We start from the raw sequence: 18757 nt of genomic DNA, 5'->3' as shown, positions 1-18757 counted from the left end.
TGTAGAGGAAGGAATACCACCCTCCCTCTGCAATTCTCATCTTCATCCCTTTCCTACCTTTTTCTTCACTACTGAAAGATGCACTGTAACGGCTCCAGAAACCAAACATGTTAATTCGCCTCTGAAGGAATCAAAAAACAAACCATCATCCATTACTCTCCCAGTAATGTCTTTGATCTGTGCTTCTACATTTTAGCTATGGGATTTATTTGTTTGGGGACCACACCTTTGTGTGGTTCAGGGCTTACTCCTGGCTCTATGCTCAGGGATCACTCCTGGTATGCTCAGGGCAGGGAACTGAACCCAACTGGCTGCATGCAAGGCAAGTGCCTTAGCTGCTGTACTGTCTCTCAGACCCCTTTGGGATTTATATTTATATTCCACACTATTTTCACTTGAAATTTCACATTAGATTTTTCTAGATTTTTACAGATTAACTATTATACATAATATGTAATTAGGTAGGCAATACTATAGCATATAATTATATTCTAACTTTCCAATATTCTTGTAATTCAGTTAAAAAAAAACAGCAGAGGAAATCATTGCTTATTATTCTCCACCCCACACCAAAGCAGAATTTACAGATAAAAACTGATCCTAGATAGGGGCCAGAGTGGTACAGCGGGTCGAGTGCTCCTTGCATGCAACCGACCCAGGTTCAACCCCTGTTACCTTTCATAGTCCCTCAAGCCTGTCAGAGTGCTCCCTGAGCACAGAGCTAGAAGTAAGCCCTGTGCACCCCTGTGTGTGGCCCACCCCAAAACATCTGGCTGCATAAAACAGAGATTAAAGCACACATATCTAAAACTTAAAGTTAGATAGGAAGGAAGGATGCCTCCCAAAAACAAACTGGGTGCAAGAAGAGTCCGCTCATCTGAGAGTATCAGAACATAATGGATAATTTAAGGATGCAGGGGAATCTGCGTTGGGAAGAAAATACTAGTTGTAAGACTGTGTAATGGGGAAAGACTAAGGCAGTTTTCTGCAGTAGAGAAGGTAAAGTTTGCTTTCTGTCCTCAGTCCCACAGCGGAGGAAGCATGTGGTCCCACAGTCGCCCACCCGAACACTAATCTTTTCTGCTTCTTGAGCCATGTTCAAGGCTGTCCTCAGTTTCTGGCTGCAGTCCTTGTTCTTGCACTTTTTCTGAAACAGAAGATTTAAAGGTAAATGACAAATGTTAGAGACGTGACCCTGTCATACAACAACTCACCAACACTACCTTTAAATGCCTTTATTTGTTTTTGTCCCAAGATTAATATATCGCCAATCTTAATCTTTTGAGCTAAGAGTCCAAAGTTTTAAGCCCTGTAACAAACTGTTAAGCAATTCCTAGCTATATTTTATCCCTCACATCAAATGGGTGTATAGCTGACCAGGGTCTGATTCACGGCACACTATATGGTCCCCCAAGTGCAGAACCAGGAGTAACCCCTGAGCATCACTGTGTATGACCCAAAAACCAAACCAAAAATGAGTGTTTCTCCAGTACTTGGGAGAGACCCAGCATCTACTCCTGGTGATACTCGGCGTGATGGTGCAGGGCTGACAGTACAGAGCGCCAGCCCAGCACTACTGTTCTCAGGAAACACCAGGGCCATACCTAGTAGTACTTGGTAGTCCTAAGGTGTCAAGGACCAAACTCAAGGGCCTCATACACCTCTATAAGCTGGATCCCCAAGGAAATTTTGATATGGCAAGATTAAGATTAAAGTTTTGGGCTGCTGGATTCTGCTCATTTATAAGACTGATCAAACTAGTGATTAAAGGAAAAAATATTTTTCTGTTATCACTGGTTCTTAAGTAGGGGTGTCTTTGCCACAGAAGAAGTAAAGACACTGTTTTGATTATCGAAAGGTGGTAAGGGTTAAGTGTTCTAAAAGAGTCCAGATGCTGCTAAACACAGAACAATGCACAAGACAACCATCACCAAACAAAATCCCAAATGAATAGGGCTAGACTGAGAAACCTAGAGTTCACCCATGGCCTCGTTTCTGCAACACCTGGCTAAACTGCAGAAGACCATAGTTTTCAAGAATGCACCTATACATAAGCAGGGCAGTAGAAGGAGAAAAAGAATTCCCTGGGACTGAAGACTCCAGGCCACACGACCGTGGGGACAGACCATCCCTTCCCTTCTCCCTGCCCCTTCAGGTCCTGGCTGTCATGTCCATGAACTGCCTCTGGGCAATATTTAAGTGTGTCACAGCCTTGATCCAAAGACTCACAATGCATCTCAAAATGGATTATCTTCCTACAGAGATGTCTCTGTACTCCAGTCATTTACAATTTTAGAATACCAGGAGCACAAAGCTGCTTTCACAGCCACACGACCTTTCATGATATTCATAATAAGCAACAAAAAATAAGTTATCTAGCATCTGCCTGTGGCAGACAGGCTTGAATGGCGGTGGGAAAATTTGAAATAATAATGTTGGGAAGGTGTATTGATGGTGGGATTGGTGTGAAATATTGAATGTAATCAATTAATGTGAACAACCTTATGAAAATAAAATTTAAAAAAAATAAGAATTCCCCTGGAGAAATCCTGGCATAAGGAGGAGACCCTCAAGAAAAACTTCAGGTCTGCACACCAAATCAGACAGAGGACTTTCTCCTTACACAGATTTCCCTCAGATAAAATTAGGTTTAATAAAGTCAAGATTTAGTCTCCAAGTTCCCAAAATCACAACTGACCCTTTCCCCCCACTCTGTCACCCCCAAAGATTGCTCACCACTCCAGAGAGCTCCCAGGAAAGCTCCTGAAAATTTTTTAGCATGTTGACAGGGATCCAAGCACGAGAGACTGTTTCTCCAAAAAAAGTCACATGATACTTAGACTGAAATTAAAAATGGTTCTGTTATAGTCTAGCATTCTTTACCTGTTCTGGACACATAGCAAGAAAAGGGGGGGGGGGGTGCACGCGCGCAGTGATCCAAAGATTTACAAGGAAGGCACTAGACATCCCATCCCATCTCACACCATTGTTCTTGCATCCTGACCTCAGGAATCCTAACCAAAGCATCTCTGTCACTATCATAAATGTCTTAGTAGTGAATAAATGTTTAGATTTATTTGTTTCTATATGTATTTGTGTTTGTCCTTCTAAATAGCAACTTCAACTCATATCTGTTGCTTAAGTCTGTATTTCTAACTCTGAAAAGACAGATTTGTTCCTTACCCTAGGCTAAGCACTTACCTACCCTGAACCATAAAAACTTACCGGCAGGGAATCAAGATGAGAAGCAAAAAGAAAATATTCCCCCAGATCAGGATCAGATTCTACCATGCCTGGCCACCTGGAGATGACAGATGGGTGACGGAGATGGAAGAGAAGAAATAAGATAAACAGAAACACAGACTTATTGATATAATGTGTGCATAAATGGGCAATATGTTTTTGCAACAAAGGATCCTAAAGATAGATCCTTCTGGGATTTTCTGCTGACTGGATCGTTTTGAGGCTTCAGTGAAGGGTACGATGAGTACATATGCTTACAAAGCTAATAAGCTGTATCTCTGAAATTCTACACTGTAAACTAATCATATATCAAGAAAAAAGAGGCACCTCTGCCAATTCACCACAATGCCACTACCAAATAACTGAAAAGAATCCCACCAATGTAGATACAAGCTCAAAATCTTCTTAGTAAAAGTATCAGATCCTTGTTGATCTTCCAGCAACCCTGAGGGAAAAAACCTGCTGACTAGGGACATCTAAAAAAAACTGCTATCCCTCCTTATTCTCTTTACTTTTTGTATCTTACATATCTCACTGGTTTTTGAAATGCCTTAAAAGCTACCCACCTCTTTCTACTTACTCAGGGTAGAATTTGTCAGGCCTTGGGATAGAGAGATGCATTTAAGGGTTTAGTGCGTGCTTTGTGTGGGGAAGGTCTAGGTTGGATTCCTAACACCACAGAGTCCCCTGAGCACCACCAGGAATGACCCCGAGCCCCTAAGTCCCAAGCTTTGAAGCTTTGTCAGACACTTTTTTTTTAAAGGAAGATACCACTTTTTCCATGAAACCTCTAGAAAACATGTTCTTGCAAAGTTTTCAAGGTTTGTACTTTATTCTATTCCCTCATCCCATGTTCTTTTAAGGGAGATACTATCTCCATTATAAATGCTTTCCTTTTCCTTCCTTCCTGATTTAAATATACCTCTCCCATTCATGAAGAATTCAGAGAATGCCGTGGTTCCCTACCAGGGGTAGCCATACTGCTTTGCCCAGATGATGGATCCTGGGATGTAGGAGGCATAGGCCACCTCACCTTCACCCCCCGTCCAGATCTCCTCAGGGACAGTACAGCAATTATACTGCAAGTCTGCCAAAAGAGAGAATGAAAATCAGAAACAAGGCTTATTAGGTGAAAATCTGAATGAGAGTGAAGGAAAGAACAAGAAGAAACTAGAACATGTGAGAGCGGACTAGAAGGGAACCTGGAGGACAGTATAAAGGAAGAAAAACAAAGACACATGAAGGAAAGCAGGAAAGTCAGTAACAGAATTTTGTTTCTTCACACTAGAAAAAGAGATTCCAAGCTTCTTCCTATATTCCACATTGTCTTTGTAATACCATAATAGCACCTTCTCTGAAACTGTTTCCTCATCTGTAAAATAACTGGGTTGGACTATATCATCAGAATCTCTTCAACGCAGTTCTGAACTTCTAGAATTCTAGGTCACTGGATCTCTTACTTGCTTTCCCCCGTTTCTCTTCCTGTCCACTAACTTAATACCAAAAATCTAATCAGGATAGGTAGGATCAGACCAATGCAGAAGAAAATGGAGTTCACTCCAAAAATACATTCGGATTCCAGGCCCTTCCCCACAACAGAACTCATTAGGGTGGCCTCCTCAGACCCATTATGCTCATATTTATCTTGAGAAAAATTCCTCCCTAGTTCCCAAGTACTACACAAGAACACCTGGAAATGCAGCTAACCTGTATCATATCTAATCTAAATGATATATGGAGAGAAATAAAGGAAGAAACACTGCAAAATGAAAAAGAACAAACCTGTATTTTGATCACAGGACCAATTTTCTGGAAGGGCTGCAGGGTCAATGTCCCCATGCAGCCGCCTCCATTTCTTGCAGTTTGCTGAGGAACACTGTACCCAGACCAGACACTGACCTGTGAGCAGAAGAAAAACAGAAAGAGACTCAACAATATGTTCTTTTTCAATTCAACTAAAATCAGTTTACCAACACACACACAGACACAGAATCATGTAGCCTAGATATCAATTGCCATTGACTTATTAATGAAAAAAACTAAGACTCTGAAATTGACATACTATCGCTTCTAGGCCTTTAGGCTAAGATCAAGTGAAACTGACATACTAAAGGTATGTCTGAATTGGGAACTGAGTTTGACTCGGAACTCAGGTGTCACATCTCAATCTTTCTCCTGAGCTATCACTCTCCTTCCCCGGGAGTCCCCATATTAATCTCAATTGACTTATCTGCTACCAAGTTGCAATCTTTGGGAATAGTCCAGAGTTTAACTCTAAAAGACATACATCTATACCTACTGTTTCTCAATCAACCTTTTACTTCAATTCCTGCCGAAGGACCAAGTATTTCTTTCGCCCATTCTTCCAAACCCCTATTCCCATTTTTCTCCATCCCCACATATTCTAAGTTAACACAATGTCTCCCCACCCCCACACACTACATGGAGTCCCTTCCTTCTAATAGACCTCGGGTCTCTCAGTCTATGAAATGGAGTCAGCATTATCAATATGCCTCAGTACCACCTCCATAAAATTACCATCCTCCCAGGGCTAGAGCAATAGTATAGTTGGTAGGGTACTTGTGTTGCATTAGTATCCTGGGTTCAATTGCCAGTAATCCATATGGTCCCTTGAGCCCACCAGGAGTAACCTCTAAGGGCAGAGTCAGAAGTAAGCCCTGAGTATTGCTGGGTGTGGCCCCATCACATCCCCCCCCCCAAAAAAAGAAAGAAAATTACCATCTTTCCTCCTTTTAAAACCCTGCTCTGAGGTCCATACCATGTGATTCCACTGCTCTCCCATTTCCCTTATGAAGATGTTGGCATCTGATTAAGTCTCCTTTCTAACTCCCATTCTTATTCCAGGTGACCACAAGAGTAACTCACAAATCACCTTGATTCTTTTGAGTACCTCACCTTTTATTCACACCATTGTCATTCAGAAACCCATTCCCATTCTTGCAATGCCCACACAAGGAACACATACTCCCCCGAAATACTTATCCAAATATCTCTAGTGAGATAGTAGAGAGTAGGGCACTCCCTATACACTTTCTCCTTAGGCAAGTTCACTTATTCACTTAGCTTAAAAACCCATTTTCATACCTAACAACAAAGAGATGTGCACCAGTGACTTCTGTTCCAAGCTCCAGAGCCTGGCAGGCATCTTGCTCTTTGTCACTTCTATTTAGATGTACCCAAAAGTTTCAAACCCAACACCCCCAAACCAGGAAGCTTGACCTACTGTATAAATACACTCTTTGTCCACTTTTCTCATTAGAACGTGAGAAACATCACAACAGTTTATTGTCCTGGACTAGCATGATAGGTATTATCACTGTCTTCTTGGAGTTTTCTTTCACGCATATACAAATCATATTATACTTCTCAAACCAACATTATAAACATACACATATACATAGTAAACATTAGCTTTTTTTTATTTTTTTATGTAGCAGTACTGCTATTTATTCAGCCACTGATTAGCTGAATGAATTGTGCGTGAACTAACTCCACCTTTCTTTTTTTTTCATTTTTTTATAATTTTATTTATTGAATCACCGTGAGAGCAGTTACAAAGCTTTCGGGTCTAAGTCTCGGTCATACAATGAAACACCCATACCTTCACCAGTGCCCATTCTCCACCACCAAAAACCCCAGTATACCCCCATCCCACCCCCTTCCCCTACCTGTGGGGCAGATGATTTACACATTACTCTCTCTCTACTTTGATCACATTCAATATTTCTACACCAGACCCACCATTATTATTTGAGATTTACCCCAACACTCAGATCTGCTGAAAAGGCAACAGTAGACAATTTGTGTTCTATTGCTGGTTATGAATAACATATGATGTCGCATGGCTGCAGTAGGGCCATGTGATTTTGAAATTCCGAAATTTTAACACTTAAATCTGGAGGGACTTCTGCCAAAAGCTGCTGGGGTTCTAGATTTGTTTCTGAGTCTCTGGGATCGTGGCCGTTAAGCAGCTTGATCAGGAGTCAGAGAGGCTGTTCGTGGGCGATGACTTGGGGTCTCGTTGGGGTGGGGAGGACAGTCCTGGCTTCTCCCCCATCCCGTGAGGCCCAAAATGTCTTGTCACTGTGGGCCCAGACCTGACTGTCCAATGGCCTCTGGAGGATGATGGCCACTGAGCCACCAAGGGGGAGCAGGTGGAGGGACAACATCCTTGTCCCCCTGGGGTGGCCCGGCGACAGTAACCTACTGCGGGGTCCGGATGCATTTCTGCCAAAAGCCGCTGGGTTTTGAGATTTATTTCTGAGTCTCTGAGATCATGGCCATTAAGCAGCTTGATCAGGAGCCAGAGAGGCCGTTTGTGGGCGATGACTCGGGGTCTCATTGGGGTGGGGAGGACAAAACATTAGCTTTTTTTACCATTGTCACTTACTTTGGGGTGTCTTGGGGATTATTTTGCCCTACTCTGTTTCTTCCCAGATTGATAAATCTACTAATTTCAAATTTTAAAAATCTATTTATTGTGAAGTTCATGCCCAATTCAATCAGCCTAATCAATGACTGAATAAATAGCAATACTCCTACATTAAAATATAAAAAAATAAATAATTAATTTATTGTCCAATTTATCTTATTTCTCATCCATCATATAAATGGGTTATAACCATCATATAAATGGGTTATTTCATACATTTATTAGCTAGTACACTGAAACTATAAATTCTATGACATGAAGAATTATCTACTTTGTTGACCATGGCATTTTTAGCACCTAGTAAATTCCAGACATGTATGCCTCTATTACTAAAAGATAATCCATTGATGGGACTGGAGCAATAGCACAGCTATAGGGCGTTTGCCTTGCACAGGGCTGGACCAGCTGAGCCGGGTTTGATTCCTCCACCCCTCTCTGAGAGACCGGCAAGCTACCGAGAGATCTCGCCTGGACGGCAAAGCCTCGCAAGCTACCCGTGACGTATTTGATATGCCAAACACAGTAACGAGTCTCACAATGGAGACGTTACTAGGCCTGCTCGAGCAAATCGGTGAACAACAGGAGGACAGTGCTACAATCCATTAATAGTTCAGCATGCCTGCCTCGCAGATATGAGGACATGAGTACAATCCTCTGCCCCTTCCCACATCTAGCAGCACTGCCTTTGGGATCCTTGAAACCAGACAAAAGTGCATCATCTCCAGTGCTCTATATCCAAGCATGTGGAAGCATCATAACTAAAGTATGAAACTTTTATAGTTTACTGCACTGCAACTAAACCTGTAAGCACCACAACCAAGTGTGGTCCCTATTCATTACAACAACAAAGGGAAAGGGAAAGGGGGTAAACTAACAAATTGATTCAAACAAATGAGGGGCTAAAGAGATAGTACAGAGGTGGGTGAAGGTGCTTGCTTTGAATGTAGCCCATCCCAGTTCAACCCCTAGAACTATATATGCCCCCCACGTACCACCAGGAGTGATACCTGAGCAGAGCTAGGAGTAAGCCTTGAACACCCCCAGATATGACTCTAAAATAAAACAACAACAAATGAATAATATACACCCATATCTTTATTTTATCCTATATCAAATACTCATTCTCTTCGATTTTTGCATCTCTATAAACAATTTTCCCTCAATATAAAATATGCTAAAAATGTAAGACCTTTTATGTTTTAATTTTCTCCTTTCATTTGTTGTTGTTGCAATGACTGGTGTCACAAGTACTTGGTTGCAAATCACCAGAGATCACACATTTTAATCACCCTCCAGTTCCCTTCATTGCTACTGCAATGACTAGAGGTAAAACAACTGGCTGTTACACTCTTCTCGGTCAGTAGGGTCACACACCAGGTGTGGTGCTGGCCAAGGATTAAAATTCTTGGTTGCAACAGGGGTTGCTGTGCTTGCCAGGAATCACACCCTTTTGTTGGGAAGCTTATACACACACTCAGCTGTGATGCTGACAAAAATCCAAGTGCCAGAAATCACAAACAAAAGAACTGCCAGAATCACACTCAGTTCATGTCATGGCACCAGAGAGTAAACTCATGATATTATGCTAATAAAACAGATAAGTCAATGAGCTATTTCTCAGGGTCCTAAGTTCACACATTTTGTTGGGATACTGGGTATTGAACTCACTGCCTAATGCCTGCAAGGTGGATGCTTGAGCAACAATCTATCCCACTCCCCAGGAAACTTTTATTTTAAAAAGAATAAACACTTTCCTCAACTCTACACCTATGCTTCTCTACCATTTTCTCCCTCCAATTTTTCACATCTAACAGTGTGTGTGGGGGGGGGGAGGGCTGGAGCGATAGCACAACGGGTGGGGCGTTTGCCTTGCATGCAGTCAACATGGCCGACCTGAGTTCGGTTCCTCCGCCCCTCTCGGAGAGCCCGGCAAGCTACCGAGAGTATCTTGCCTGCATGGCAAAGCCTGGCAAGTTACCTGTGAGGTATTCAATATGCCAAACACAGTAACAACAAAGTCTCACAATGGAGATGTTACTGGGCCCGCTCAAGAACAGTAGGGGAGAAAGTACTTACTTTCCAACTAACTATAATCTGCTATTCACCTTTAACTAACATAAATGTTCTCATCAACCATTTACCCTAATGACTTTTTAACTATTATATCCATTGAACACATTTACAAATATTTAATCTCTTTGAGGTTTGGAGAGATAGTCCAGCAGGTAGGGTATCTGCCTTGGATGCAGCCAACCTGGGTTCAACCCCCTAATACCACACAAGGTCCTCAAGTTCTACCAGGAGTGATACCTGAGCAGAGTACTAGGAATAAACCCTGAGCATCTCCATGTGTGGCCCAAAACTACAAAAAATAAGTAAATATACTTACCTCTTTGATGTCTAAAGTTGCATGTGACACAGCTAAATACTCTTTATTGAAATTCTCTCTTCTCCTGAATACCTCATTCACAGAGTTTCCCATACGCCTTTCTAATTTTCTTAGCTTTCAGTTTTCTTCCTGACCAATTCTTCCTCTGTTCAACCCTGCTTCCCAGGGATTTTTATTCAACATTTTTTTATTCAATACTCTTCCCTCTTCTTGAAAATGTTTTAATTTCTACTGATACAGATGACTTCCAAATCTGTATTTCTAGCCCAGATCTCTTTTCTTAGCTCCAAATCTCACAGCAGACCCCTAACTGATCCAAAACTAAATTCATCAACTTAAACTTACTCTCTTTTCTGTATTCTCCATTTCAAATCATGACTATATCAGCCACTCAGTCCCTAATGCCAGAAATCATACCAAGTTTTCCCCAGGGGTCTTACTCTTTCTCGGTTTTCATTATTCACACTCCTATACATCTCAAATCTGTCTTTTCTTTTGTCCTACTATCTTCCTTGCTTGGATTACTATTTCTGAGGGTCTCATCTCACTGCACTAATGCATATTCCACAGTACCACCAAAACAAACTTTCTGAAAGTTTTATCAAGTTTTTCCTACTTAATGTCACTATTTTAATAAAGTAAAAATACAGTTTCCTTAGTCTGACTTAAAATGTCCTTATGACATGGCCCTGGGATTGCTCTAGTCTTATCTATCGTGACACTATAGCCTCATAAACCCCAACACACCCAAAAGTAACAGCCATTAACTCCTTAAATGCTAATAATTATCACCCTTCCTCCCCTTCCCACTTTAGGTCACCTGACTAAATTATATTTCAAGACCTGATACAAGCACTACTTTCTCTTGGAAACTTTTTGAGATCTCTCAACTTGGAGTCTATTTCCCTTACAATACACTTCTATTCATTTCCACAGCATTAACGCAGCACTTTCTAAAATGCTAAGTACCTAGTGGACACCCAACAAATTAGGGCGATATTAAGGAATACTTGCATGAATAAAATCTTTCTCCTGCTCAGCAGAACATCCTTACAAGTAGCTTAAAGTAATAAATTCATCTTCATAGAAATTTCTCAAATCTCCTATCCCTTGTCTCTCACACATGAATCTCTAATTTTCAAGCCCAAGAAGGTTTTCTAAATCAAGGCTGAACTCACCAAAACCACTCCCCTCTCCTTTTTGTTGGTCCTGGATCTGACAATGAGGTTCAACTATTTTCCTTGGTTGGTCTTTGTGATTGTTCTGTTCATTTTGGACTTTTGCCATTTTATCATTTTCTGGGAAGACAAAATAGAATATTACAAGTGGGAGAAGAAAAGCATAAAATTATAAACGTAAAGCCCAATGGAAACCTTATGGTTACAGGGTTTGGGATGAAAAGTTCTCAGCCCACCCAATAGCCCCCATTTCAAATTCCTCATTTTTGAGAAGTACCTAGGCTACATGTCAAAGTATATCTGACTATACTTACGAATTTCCTTCTTTTTTTTGCTTAAGAGGAGTTTATCAAATTTCTTATTCGCAGAAGATGAAGGATCTGGCTGCCCTGATACAGATGTCTTTACCTCAGGAATCATTACATCTTCCTGAGAGGTTGATATTTCTGGAGAATGAGGTTTCACTACCTGCTCTCTGAAAATCAAATCAAATATTTTAAATTAAAAAAAAGTTAAAGAAACCATTTTTTGTACCCTTTTTTGGGAGAAAAAAATACTGAATAAAAGTTAGTAGGCGAGAGACAAGGATAGTTCAGGGGTCAGGTACACATGTACATGGTCCCAAGCTCAATCCCTGCCTCTGCATGCCCCATCCCCGACCACCTCCCCCCACTCCCACACACACACACAGAGCACCACCATCCATGATCCTAGAGGCCCATGACTACTGCCAGAGTTGCTTTAGCAGCTCCCAGAACCATGAGGCCCAGTATTACTACATCAGTGAGCCCACACATTGAACTACCTGGCCCACTGTGGGGTTTGGCTAAATATCTCTTGTAGCAACACCTAAACAGATTCCTTGAACACACTTGAGAAGGACCCCCTCCCCCAAAAAATAAAGTTACAAGGATCAAAGATTCCAAGGCTCTCTATTATCCCCTGAGGTAATTTTATCTGGCAAGAAAAAAATTAGATAGGTGAATCAATACACAGATAGGCGGCGTAACATTTATTAGGGTAAGGTCTACCTTGTGATCAGTTTGCCTCACTAGGATAAACTCACCTGTCAGCATCACCATTTCCTTCTTTGTCTGGTTCTGTGTCTAATTGGGCACATTCTACGGACTGAGTACAGACGGTCTCTGCAAAATCAAGGCTAGATTCCATCCCTCCTAAACCAAATCATTAGAAGTTGAGAAGCAACTAAAGAAAATAACTCCTTTAATTTTTCCAAGCTGCAATCTTTCATTAAAATGCCTCCCACCTGATATCTAGAAGAGCCCACATTTGCCATATGACAGAATTAAGGTTTTTATGAAAAAAAATCTACAAATCTATATCCTTCTGCAAACTTTTCCAGATTCATCTGTCTCATTCATAGATAGTCAAGTAAATTTCATTATATGTTGCATGCATAACAGAAATTTCTAGCGATGTATTTTAAATCATTTGAGAACTGTTCACCTTCCCTCCCTCATCTCGAAGCTGGGAGAGTCCCTTACTACATCATGTGGTTCAGAAACAAAATTTTTAAAAACAACATCATCCATTCATCAAACTTTCTGTGTAACAACTGAAAATGGCAAAGGCCTTAGGGGTGCAAAATAGGGTTCTTTAATTTAAAAGCCGAATCTCTAAGATGTTAAAACAATATTGGAAATAAAAATATATAAGAGTAGATGAAAATCAATTTCATTCATCTGACAGAAACAATATTTTAGAAAATAAATTGTCAACATATATTTACTTATTTTGGAGTTTGTTGGTCAGGGGCTATTCCTAACCCTGTGCTCAGAAGTGACCCCGGTGGTGCTTGTGGGACCATAAATAGAGTACTGGAGATCAAAGCAGGGTCAGAAGCTTGCTAAGCAGACACTTTAAACCCAGTGCTCCCTCCAGCCCAACTGTCACCATAAAAAAATAAATTTTAATTATACTTTTTAAATTTAGGTGAGACTATATTTATATTCCAAAACCAGTATGATCTACTCTTCTAAAATTTTGTTAATTTGTTCTAAGTTATTTTAGCTAAAGCCCTATTGAAAGAAGATGAAGCAGTTAAGAATATTTGAAAGTCCTTGGGACTGGAGCCATAACACAGCGGGTAGGGCGTTTGCCTTGCACGCAGCCGACCTGAGTTTGATTCCCAGCATCCCTTATGGTCTCCTGAATGCCACCAGGAATAGTTCCTGAGTGCAGAGCCAGGAGTAACCCTGTGCATCTCCGGGTGTGACCCAAAAAGCAAAAAAAAAAAAAAAAAAAGATGGAAGGAAGAAGAAAAACTGTCAGCTTGCTCTACCTGAGATAAATTTCCTTGCCCTATAGAAGCTTTTTTTTTCTAGTGTGACATACCCAAGTGCTTCTGATAAGAATTCTGTAGCACAATCTTGACAATCTCCTCAAATTCTTCATTGGTAAGACTTGACTTTATCTGCAGAGATGAAAAGATAAAAAGGTAGAAAAAAATTGCTCATCTTTCCCCAGTCTTCTGTGAATTCACAAGGCTGAGAGCAAGAAGTCAAGGTAACTAAAGATTATGTAAGCTCTCTCCCAAATATCCTATGATTAAAGAAGCCAAAGGGGAAAGTTAATAGCTGTCTACTTCTACTCTCACTTCCATTCCTTTGCATCCCCTACCCACCCAGTTTCTCCTGCTGGCTAAAATATATCCTGTATTTTTATCAAGACTCTTTTAGTATTGTTGACAAGAAAATGAAAGAAATTATCATCTCCATCAATGGACAAGAGCAATAGTTCAATGGGTAGAGAGCTTGCCTTGCATGTGGCCAACGCAGATTTGATCCCCAGTATCCCATATGGTCCACCAGGAGTGGACCTGAACATAGAGCCATGAGGAAGTCCTAAGCACTGAGGGATATAGCCCACGTCACACAAAAAATCCTGTATGTCCTGGTTGGGTGTCTTAAGAGAAATGTCACACCAAAGCCCAACAACGTGACCAATACCTTTTCTTTCTTCTCTGCTTGCTTATTAGCTGAGTGTTGAGGAGAAACTATCCTACCAGCCTTTCCATTCTTTGCTGGCTTGCTGGCTTGCACCTTTCCTTCTTTCATCTGGCCCCTGCTTGGATCTTTCTTGGTAGATGTTTTCTTCTCCTCCTTCTTCTGTAAACTGGCCACTAGCAGATTTGGCTTGACCTCTGCCTCTACAGGTACGTGCCCTGACATCCCTTGCATGGGTGAGTTAGGACTCTCAAACATCAAACTATGCAATTTTTGTGCAGGTGGTGCAAACGTCTTCTTTGGTCCTTTCTTACCTTCTGAAAGAAATGAGATGATAATATGGAATTTATGAAACAGAGTTTACACACAGAAATTTCCATGGCCAGGGCAGGAGGGATAGTACAGTGGGGAGGGCATTTGCCTTGCACACAGCCGACCCAGGTTTGATCCCCAGCATCCCATTTGGTCTCCCGAGCACTGCCAGGAGTAACTCTTGAGTGCAGAGCCAGGAGGAACCCCTGAACATCATTGGGCATGACACCAACCCCCCCCCAAGAAAGCCAAATAAATAAAAAATAAATAAAATGAATTTTAAAAAAAGAAAGAAAAGAAATTTCCATGGCTGAGGGATAACTTGGTGGCACAGAGCCTGCCTTGCAAAAATAAGATGGCATGTTCAATCACTTGTATCACTCCACACATCTGAGTGCAGTCCCAACAACACGCAAGCGGGGTCCCTGGTGCCACAGCAGAGTGTGTGATCTCTGGCACACCACAACCAAGAGTATGTGAGCATAATTAGGTATATAATTCCCTATAAACAACTAAATGTGATCCTTTTTCTGAGTTTTCACATCTAAGTAGCAAAAAGGAAAGGATAACAAAGAAACTGTCACATACTTCCTATTAGCTGGGGGTAGTTATCAGATGACCTGGAGAATGTTCTGAAATAAATACAGACTCCCAGGTCTTTCCTCTCACCCATCACTGTACTGTAAAATCTTATAATATACTTTGAAATGATGTCCAAGAACAGAGTTTTACACATCTAGAGCTAGAAAATTCTGATGTACTATCAGATTTAGGAACCACTCCATAATTCAAAATTATAAATATTAACACACAAGAAACTGAATTATTCAATTTTGAATTTTACTTGATTTTTAGTTTAATTTTATGAAAAAATTATGAAAAATGTGTGAAAACCAAAATCTTAAACAATCAAAAGTCTGAACAGATGCAATTTTCTTCCCAGGTATAAACATGTCTTTGTTCTGAGCTTCAAAAACATTTAGTTCTTTAGTAATAAATTCATACATTGCTTTCCAGGTCATATATATTTTAGAGTATCAGAAAAATCAGTAAAGAGTGAAGACAAGATATACATGAGCTTTCTTCTGGTGGCATGTCCAGCTGAGAGGGAAGGGGGAAATGAAAGAAAAGTATAAAATGAACCTCCCTCACTTTGACTCACCATTATTCTGTAATGTTGTCATTGTTCAATTCAGAAGCTATGCTTCCTTTGTGCCTGTTACAAAAAATAAATCAACGGCTATAACTCTGACTAAATATAATTTTAAACTTCATGTCTTTTTATTCTTTGTTCCTGTTGCTTTTTACAATAGTACACTAATATTTTTGTTTTATACTTGCAATACTGCTAACCATGCTCACTATCAGAATGCCAGGATCCCGCCATCATTTTTCCAAGGTTCTTCTCCCTGTCTTTTGGGTATTTCTTTGCCTATAACCCTGAAATACATTTTTCCCTTCTTAACTATATTTTTACCTCTCCAGTAGTACCAATTGTGTACTTGGAGATGAGAGTTATTGCTTTTAAAATTAGCAACAATTCTTAATATGCTAAGTGCTAGAATCATGTCCAACATGAGGTAAACACACATAAGCAGGTGAAGGTATTTGATAGTAATAGATGTTTAGACAGTATGGTAGCAATAAGGTGTGGACAATTCTAAGAATTAAAGAGCAAGAATTTTCTCCCTGGCAAGCTACCCGTGATGTATTCAATATGCCAAACACAGTAACAACAAGTCTCACAATTTGTTGTGAGACTGGTGCCCGCTAGAGCAAATCGATGAACAATGGGAGGACAGTGCTACAGTGCTACAGGGCAACCTTATTTTAAAAGTTTCTCTTATAGGGGTTGAAGTGATAGCACAGCGGGTAGGGCATTTGCCTTGCATGCAGCCAACCCAGGTTCGATTCCCAGCATCCCAAATGGTCCCCTGAGCACCGCCAGGAGTGATTCCTGAGTGCAGAGTCAGGAGTTACCCCTGTGCATCGCCAGGTGTGATCCCCCAAAAAAAAAAGAAGTAAAGGTTTCTCTTATAAAACACAATAACTGGGGCTGGAGAGATAGTAGAGAGAAAGTGCTTGTCTTGCACATAACTGACATGAGTTTGATCCCTGGCATCTCAAAAGGTTCCCTGAGTCCCACCAAAATTGATTCTTGAGCACAGAGCCAGGAGTAAGCCCTGAGTACCTGTGGTATGGTCCCCACAGAAACAAAAAGCTACACAAATAAGTTAGCGATTTTCTGACCTAATTCAGGGGTTCCCTATAAACACCCTAAATATTTGCTTTTGATCATACCTGCCAGTGCTCAGGGCTCACTCCTGGCGGTGCTCAGGAGACCATATGGGGTTCTGGGGATCAAACGCATGTCTGCTGTGTGCAAGGCAAATGCCCTATCCACTGTACTATTGCTCAGGCCCCTTGGAAATCTTTTTTTAACATCACATTAGCACTGTAGCACTGTCCTCCCATTGCTCATCAATTTGCTCGAGCAGGTCCAATAACGTCTCCATTGTGTGACTTGTTACTGTGTTTGGCATATTGAATACATCACAGGTAGCTTGACAGGCTTTGCCGTGTGGGCAATATAAATTTAATTGAGATTTACAATACAATAAATTTCCAAATTTTCTGGAGTCTAGCAACCTAACTTCATAGCTCAAAAATATTTAGGACCAGCATAGATCACCACAGAGAATTTAGTCCTAAAAAAGTTAACACATTCATTCCACCTGTAGTTAGCAATCTACTCAAAAATGTTTTATACATTACCATTTACATATCATCTCATTTAATTCTCACAATAAATTATAGTTGTTGTTTATTCTTGGAAACACTAGGTTTTGAAAAAAATTAGAGATGTTATTATAAAATCAAACTTTGAACCTGATTTAAAACTTTGTGCTATTGACTGCTACACTGAATTTCAATGATCTGGTTCAGAACTTTATAATCATTTTAATGCCACAGCACATGTAGAAAGTATACATGAATAATATATACTTGAGGGACCAGACACATGGTTCAAAGGGATAAATTACATGCTTGGCATATTCAAGGCCCCAAGTCCAATTCCCAGCACTGCAAGCTCTGTCAGCACTGCCAGACTAGCCCGCCTTTCAGTGTTCAGGGACTATTTCAGGTTCTATGTTCAGGAGAGACCCTGGCTGTACTCAAAGGACTACATGTGGTGTCAGGGAACAAACTGGTATCGCTACATTGCAAGGCAGGTGACTTAACCCTGTGCTATGTCTCTGTGCTGTGTCTCTGACCTGTCATTTTTTTTTCAAATGTACATCTATAAAATATGTTTGTACACCCAGAAACACTGGTAAAAGTAAAATACACTAGAGACAAACACAAGTGCTTAACAGGAATGAAACCATGTTGCTGGGGGTGTTAAAGTAGGGACTTTTTACATACCCTCATGTGTCTCTAGTATAGATATATATTATCACTGCACTTTGATTTTTATTATAAACTACTGCTATATGTGCTGCCAGAGTGCTGATTTCTTAAATAAATTAAAGCCTATTCTCATCAACCTATAAATACAATACTTTCCAGCATTTAGATCCAAATCATTATCTTAACCTACACGGGCCTCTCCAGGCCAAAATGTGTTTCTGTCGCTCCAACTAACAGGATAAAATTGTGGATCACTGCTGAATTAATAAAATGTAGAAAATAGGTATCGTCAATGATGTGTAATAGTTCCCCCTAAAGAAATTACTTTTTTTTCGGGGGATGGGGCCACATCTGGCCGAGCTCAGGGCTTACTCCTGACTCAAGTGCTCAGGGATCACTACTCATGGGCACGGCTCAGGGAACCATCTGAGGTCCACATAGGACCTCATGTGCAAAGCCAAGCACACTTACCCACTGTACTATGGCTCCAGCTCCCCAAAGACATTACTTTTAAAGAAAATCTCAAACCTAATGACTAGGGAAGGGATGTCTAGCAATTCAAGTCTCTGTGTCAGACAAATTATCTTTTTGTATGGTAATAAATACTAAAATCCAATTATGAGATGGAGGAAAATTTATGAATTCACAAAATATCACCAACTTTTATCTGACTGATACCCAATGACTGAGAAACTCTAGACCCAGGAATAACATATGAGATTTTAACCTCTTCTTTCTTAAATTAAAAAAGGTGGGGATCGAAGCTAGAGCAATAGCACAGTGGGTAGGGCGTTTGCCTTGCATG

General features: G+C 40.6%; 1 protein-coding gene across 1 annotated transcript in view; it reads right to left on the bottom strand.

Moving 5' to 3' along the window:
* The window catches only part of ZCWPW1 (zinc finger CW-type and PWWP domain containing 1), a 33421-nt gene that overhangs the window by 8130 nt on the left and 6534 nt on the right, over positions 1-18757 (bottom strand). Inside the window, exons 2-10 of the mRNA XM_056128308.1 lie at positions 15704-15757; positions 14233-14546; positions 13619-13697; positions 5026-5142; positions 4210-4330; positions 3226-3301; positions 2737-2841; positions 1064-1147; positions 59-121 (exon numbers count right to left, since the gene is read on the bottom strand). Coding sequence (XP_055984283.1) covers positions 59-121; positions 1064-1147; positions 2737-2841; positions 3226-3301; positions 4210-4330; positions 5026-5142; positions 13619-13697; positions 14233-14546; positions 15704-15725 — 981 coding nt within the window. The 5' untranslated portion in view covers positions 15726-15757. The remainder of the gene's footprint in view (positions 1-58; positions 122-1063; positions 1148-2736; positions 2842-3225; positions 3302-4209; positions 4331-5025; positions 5143-13618; positions 13698-14232; positions 14547-15703; positions 15758-18757) is intronic.

This window comes from Sorex fumeus, unplaced genomic scaffold (assembly GCF_029834395.1).
Source record: "Sorex fumeus unplaced genomic scaffold, SorFum_2.1 ptg000064l, whole genome shotgun sequence".
In the NCBI taxonomy this organism is placed as follows: domain Eukaryota; kingdom Metazoa; phylum Chordata; class Mammalia; order Eulipotyphla; family Soricidae; genus Sorex; species Sorex fumeus.
The sequence above is the reverse complement of the archived record's forward strand: the minus strand, read 5'-3'. Positions and strand labels throughout refer to the sequence as shown.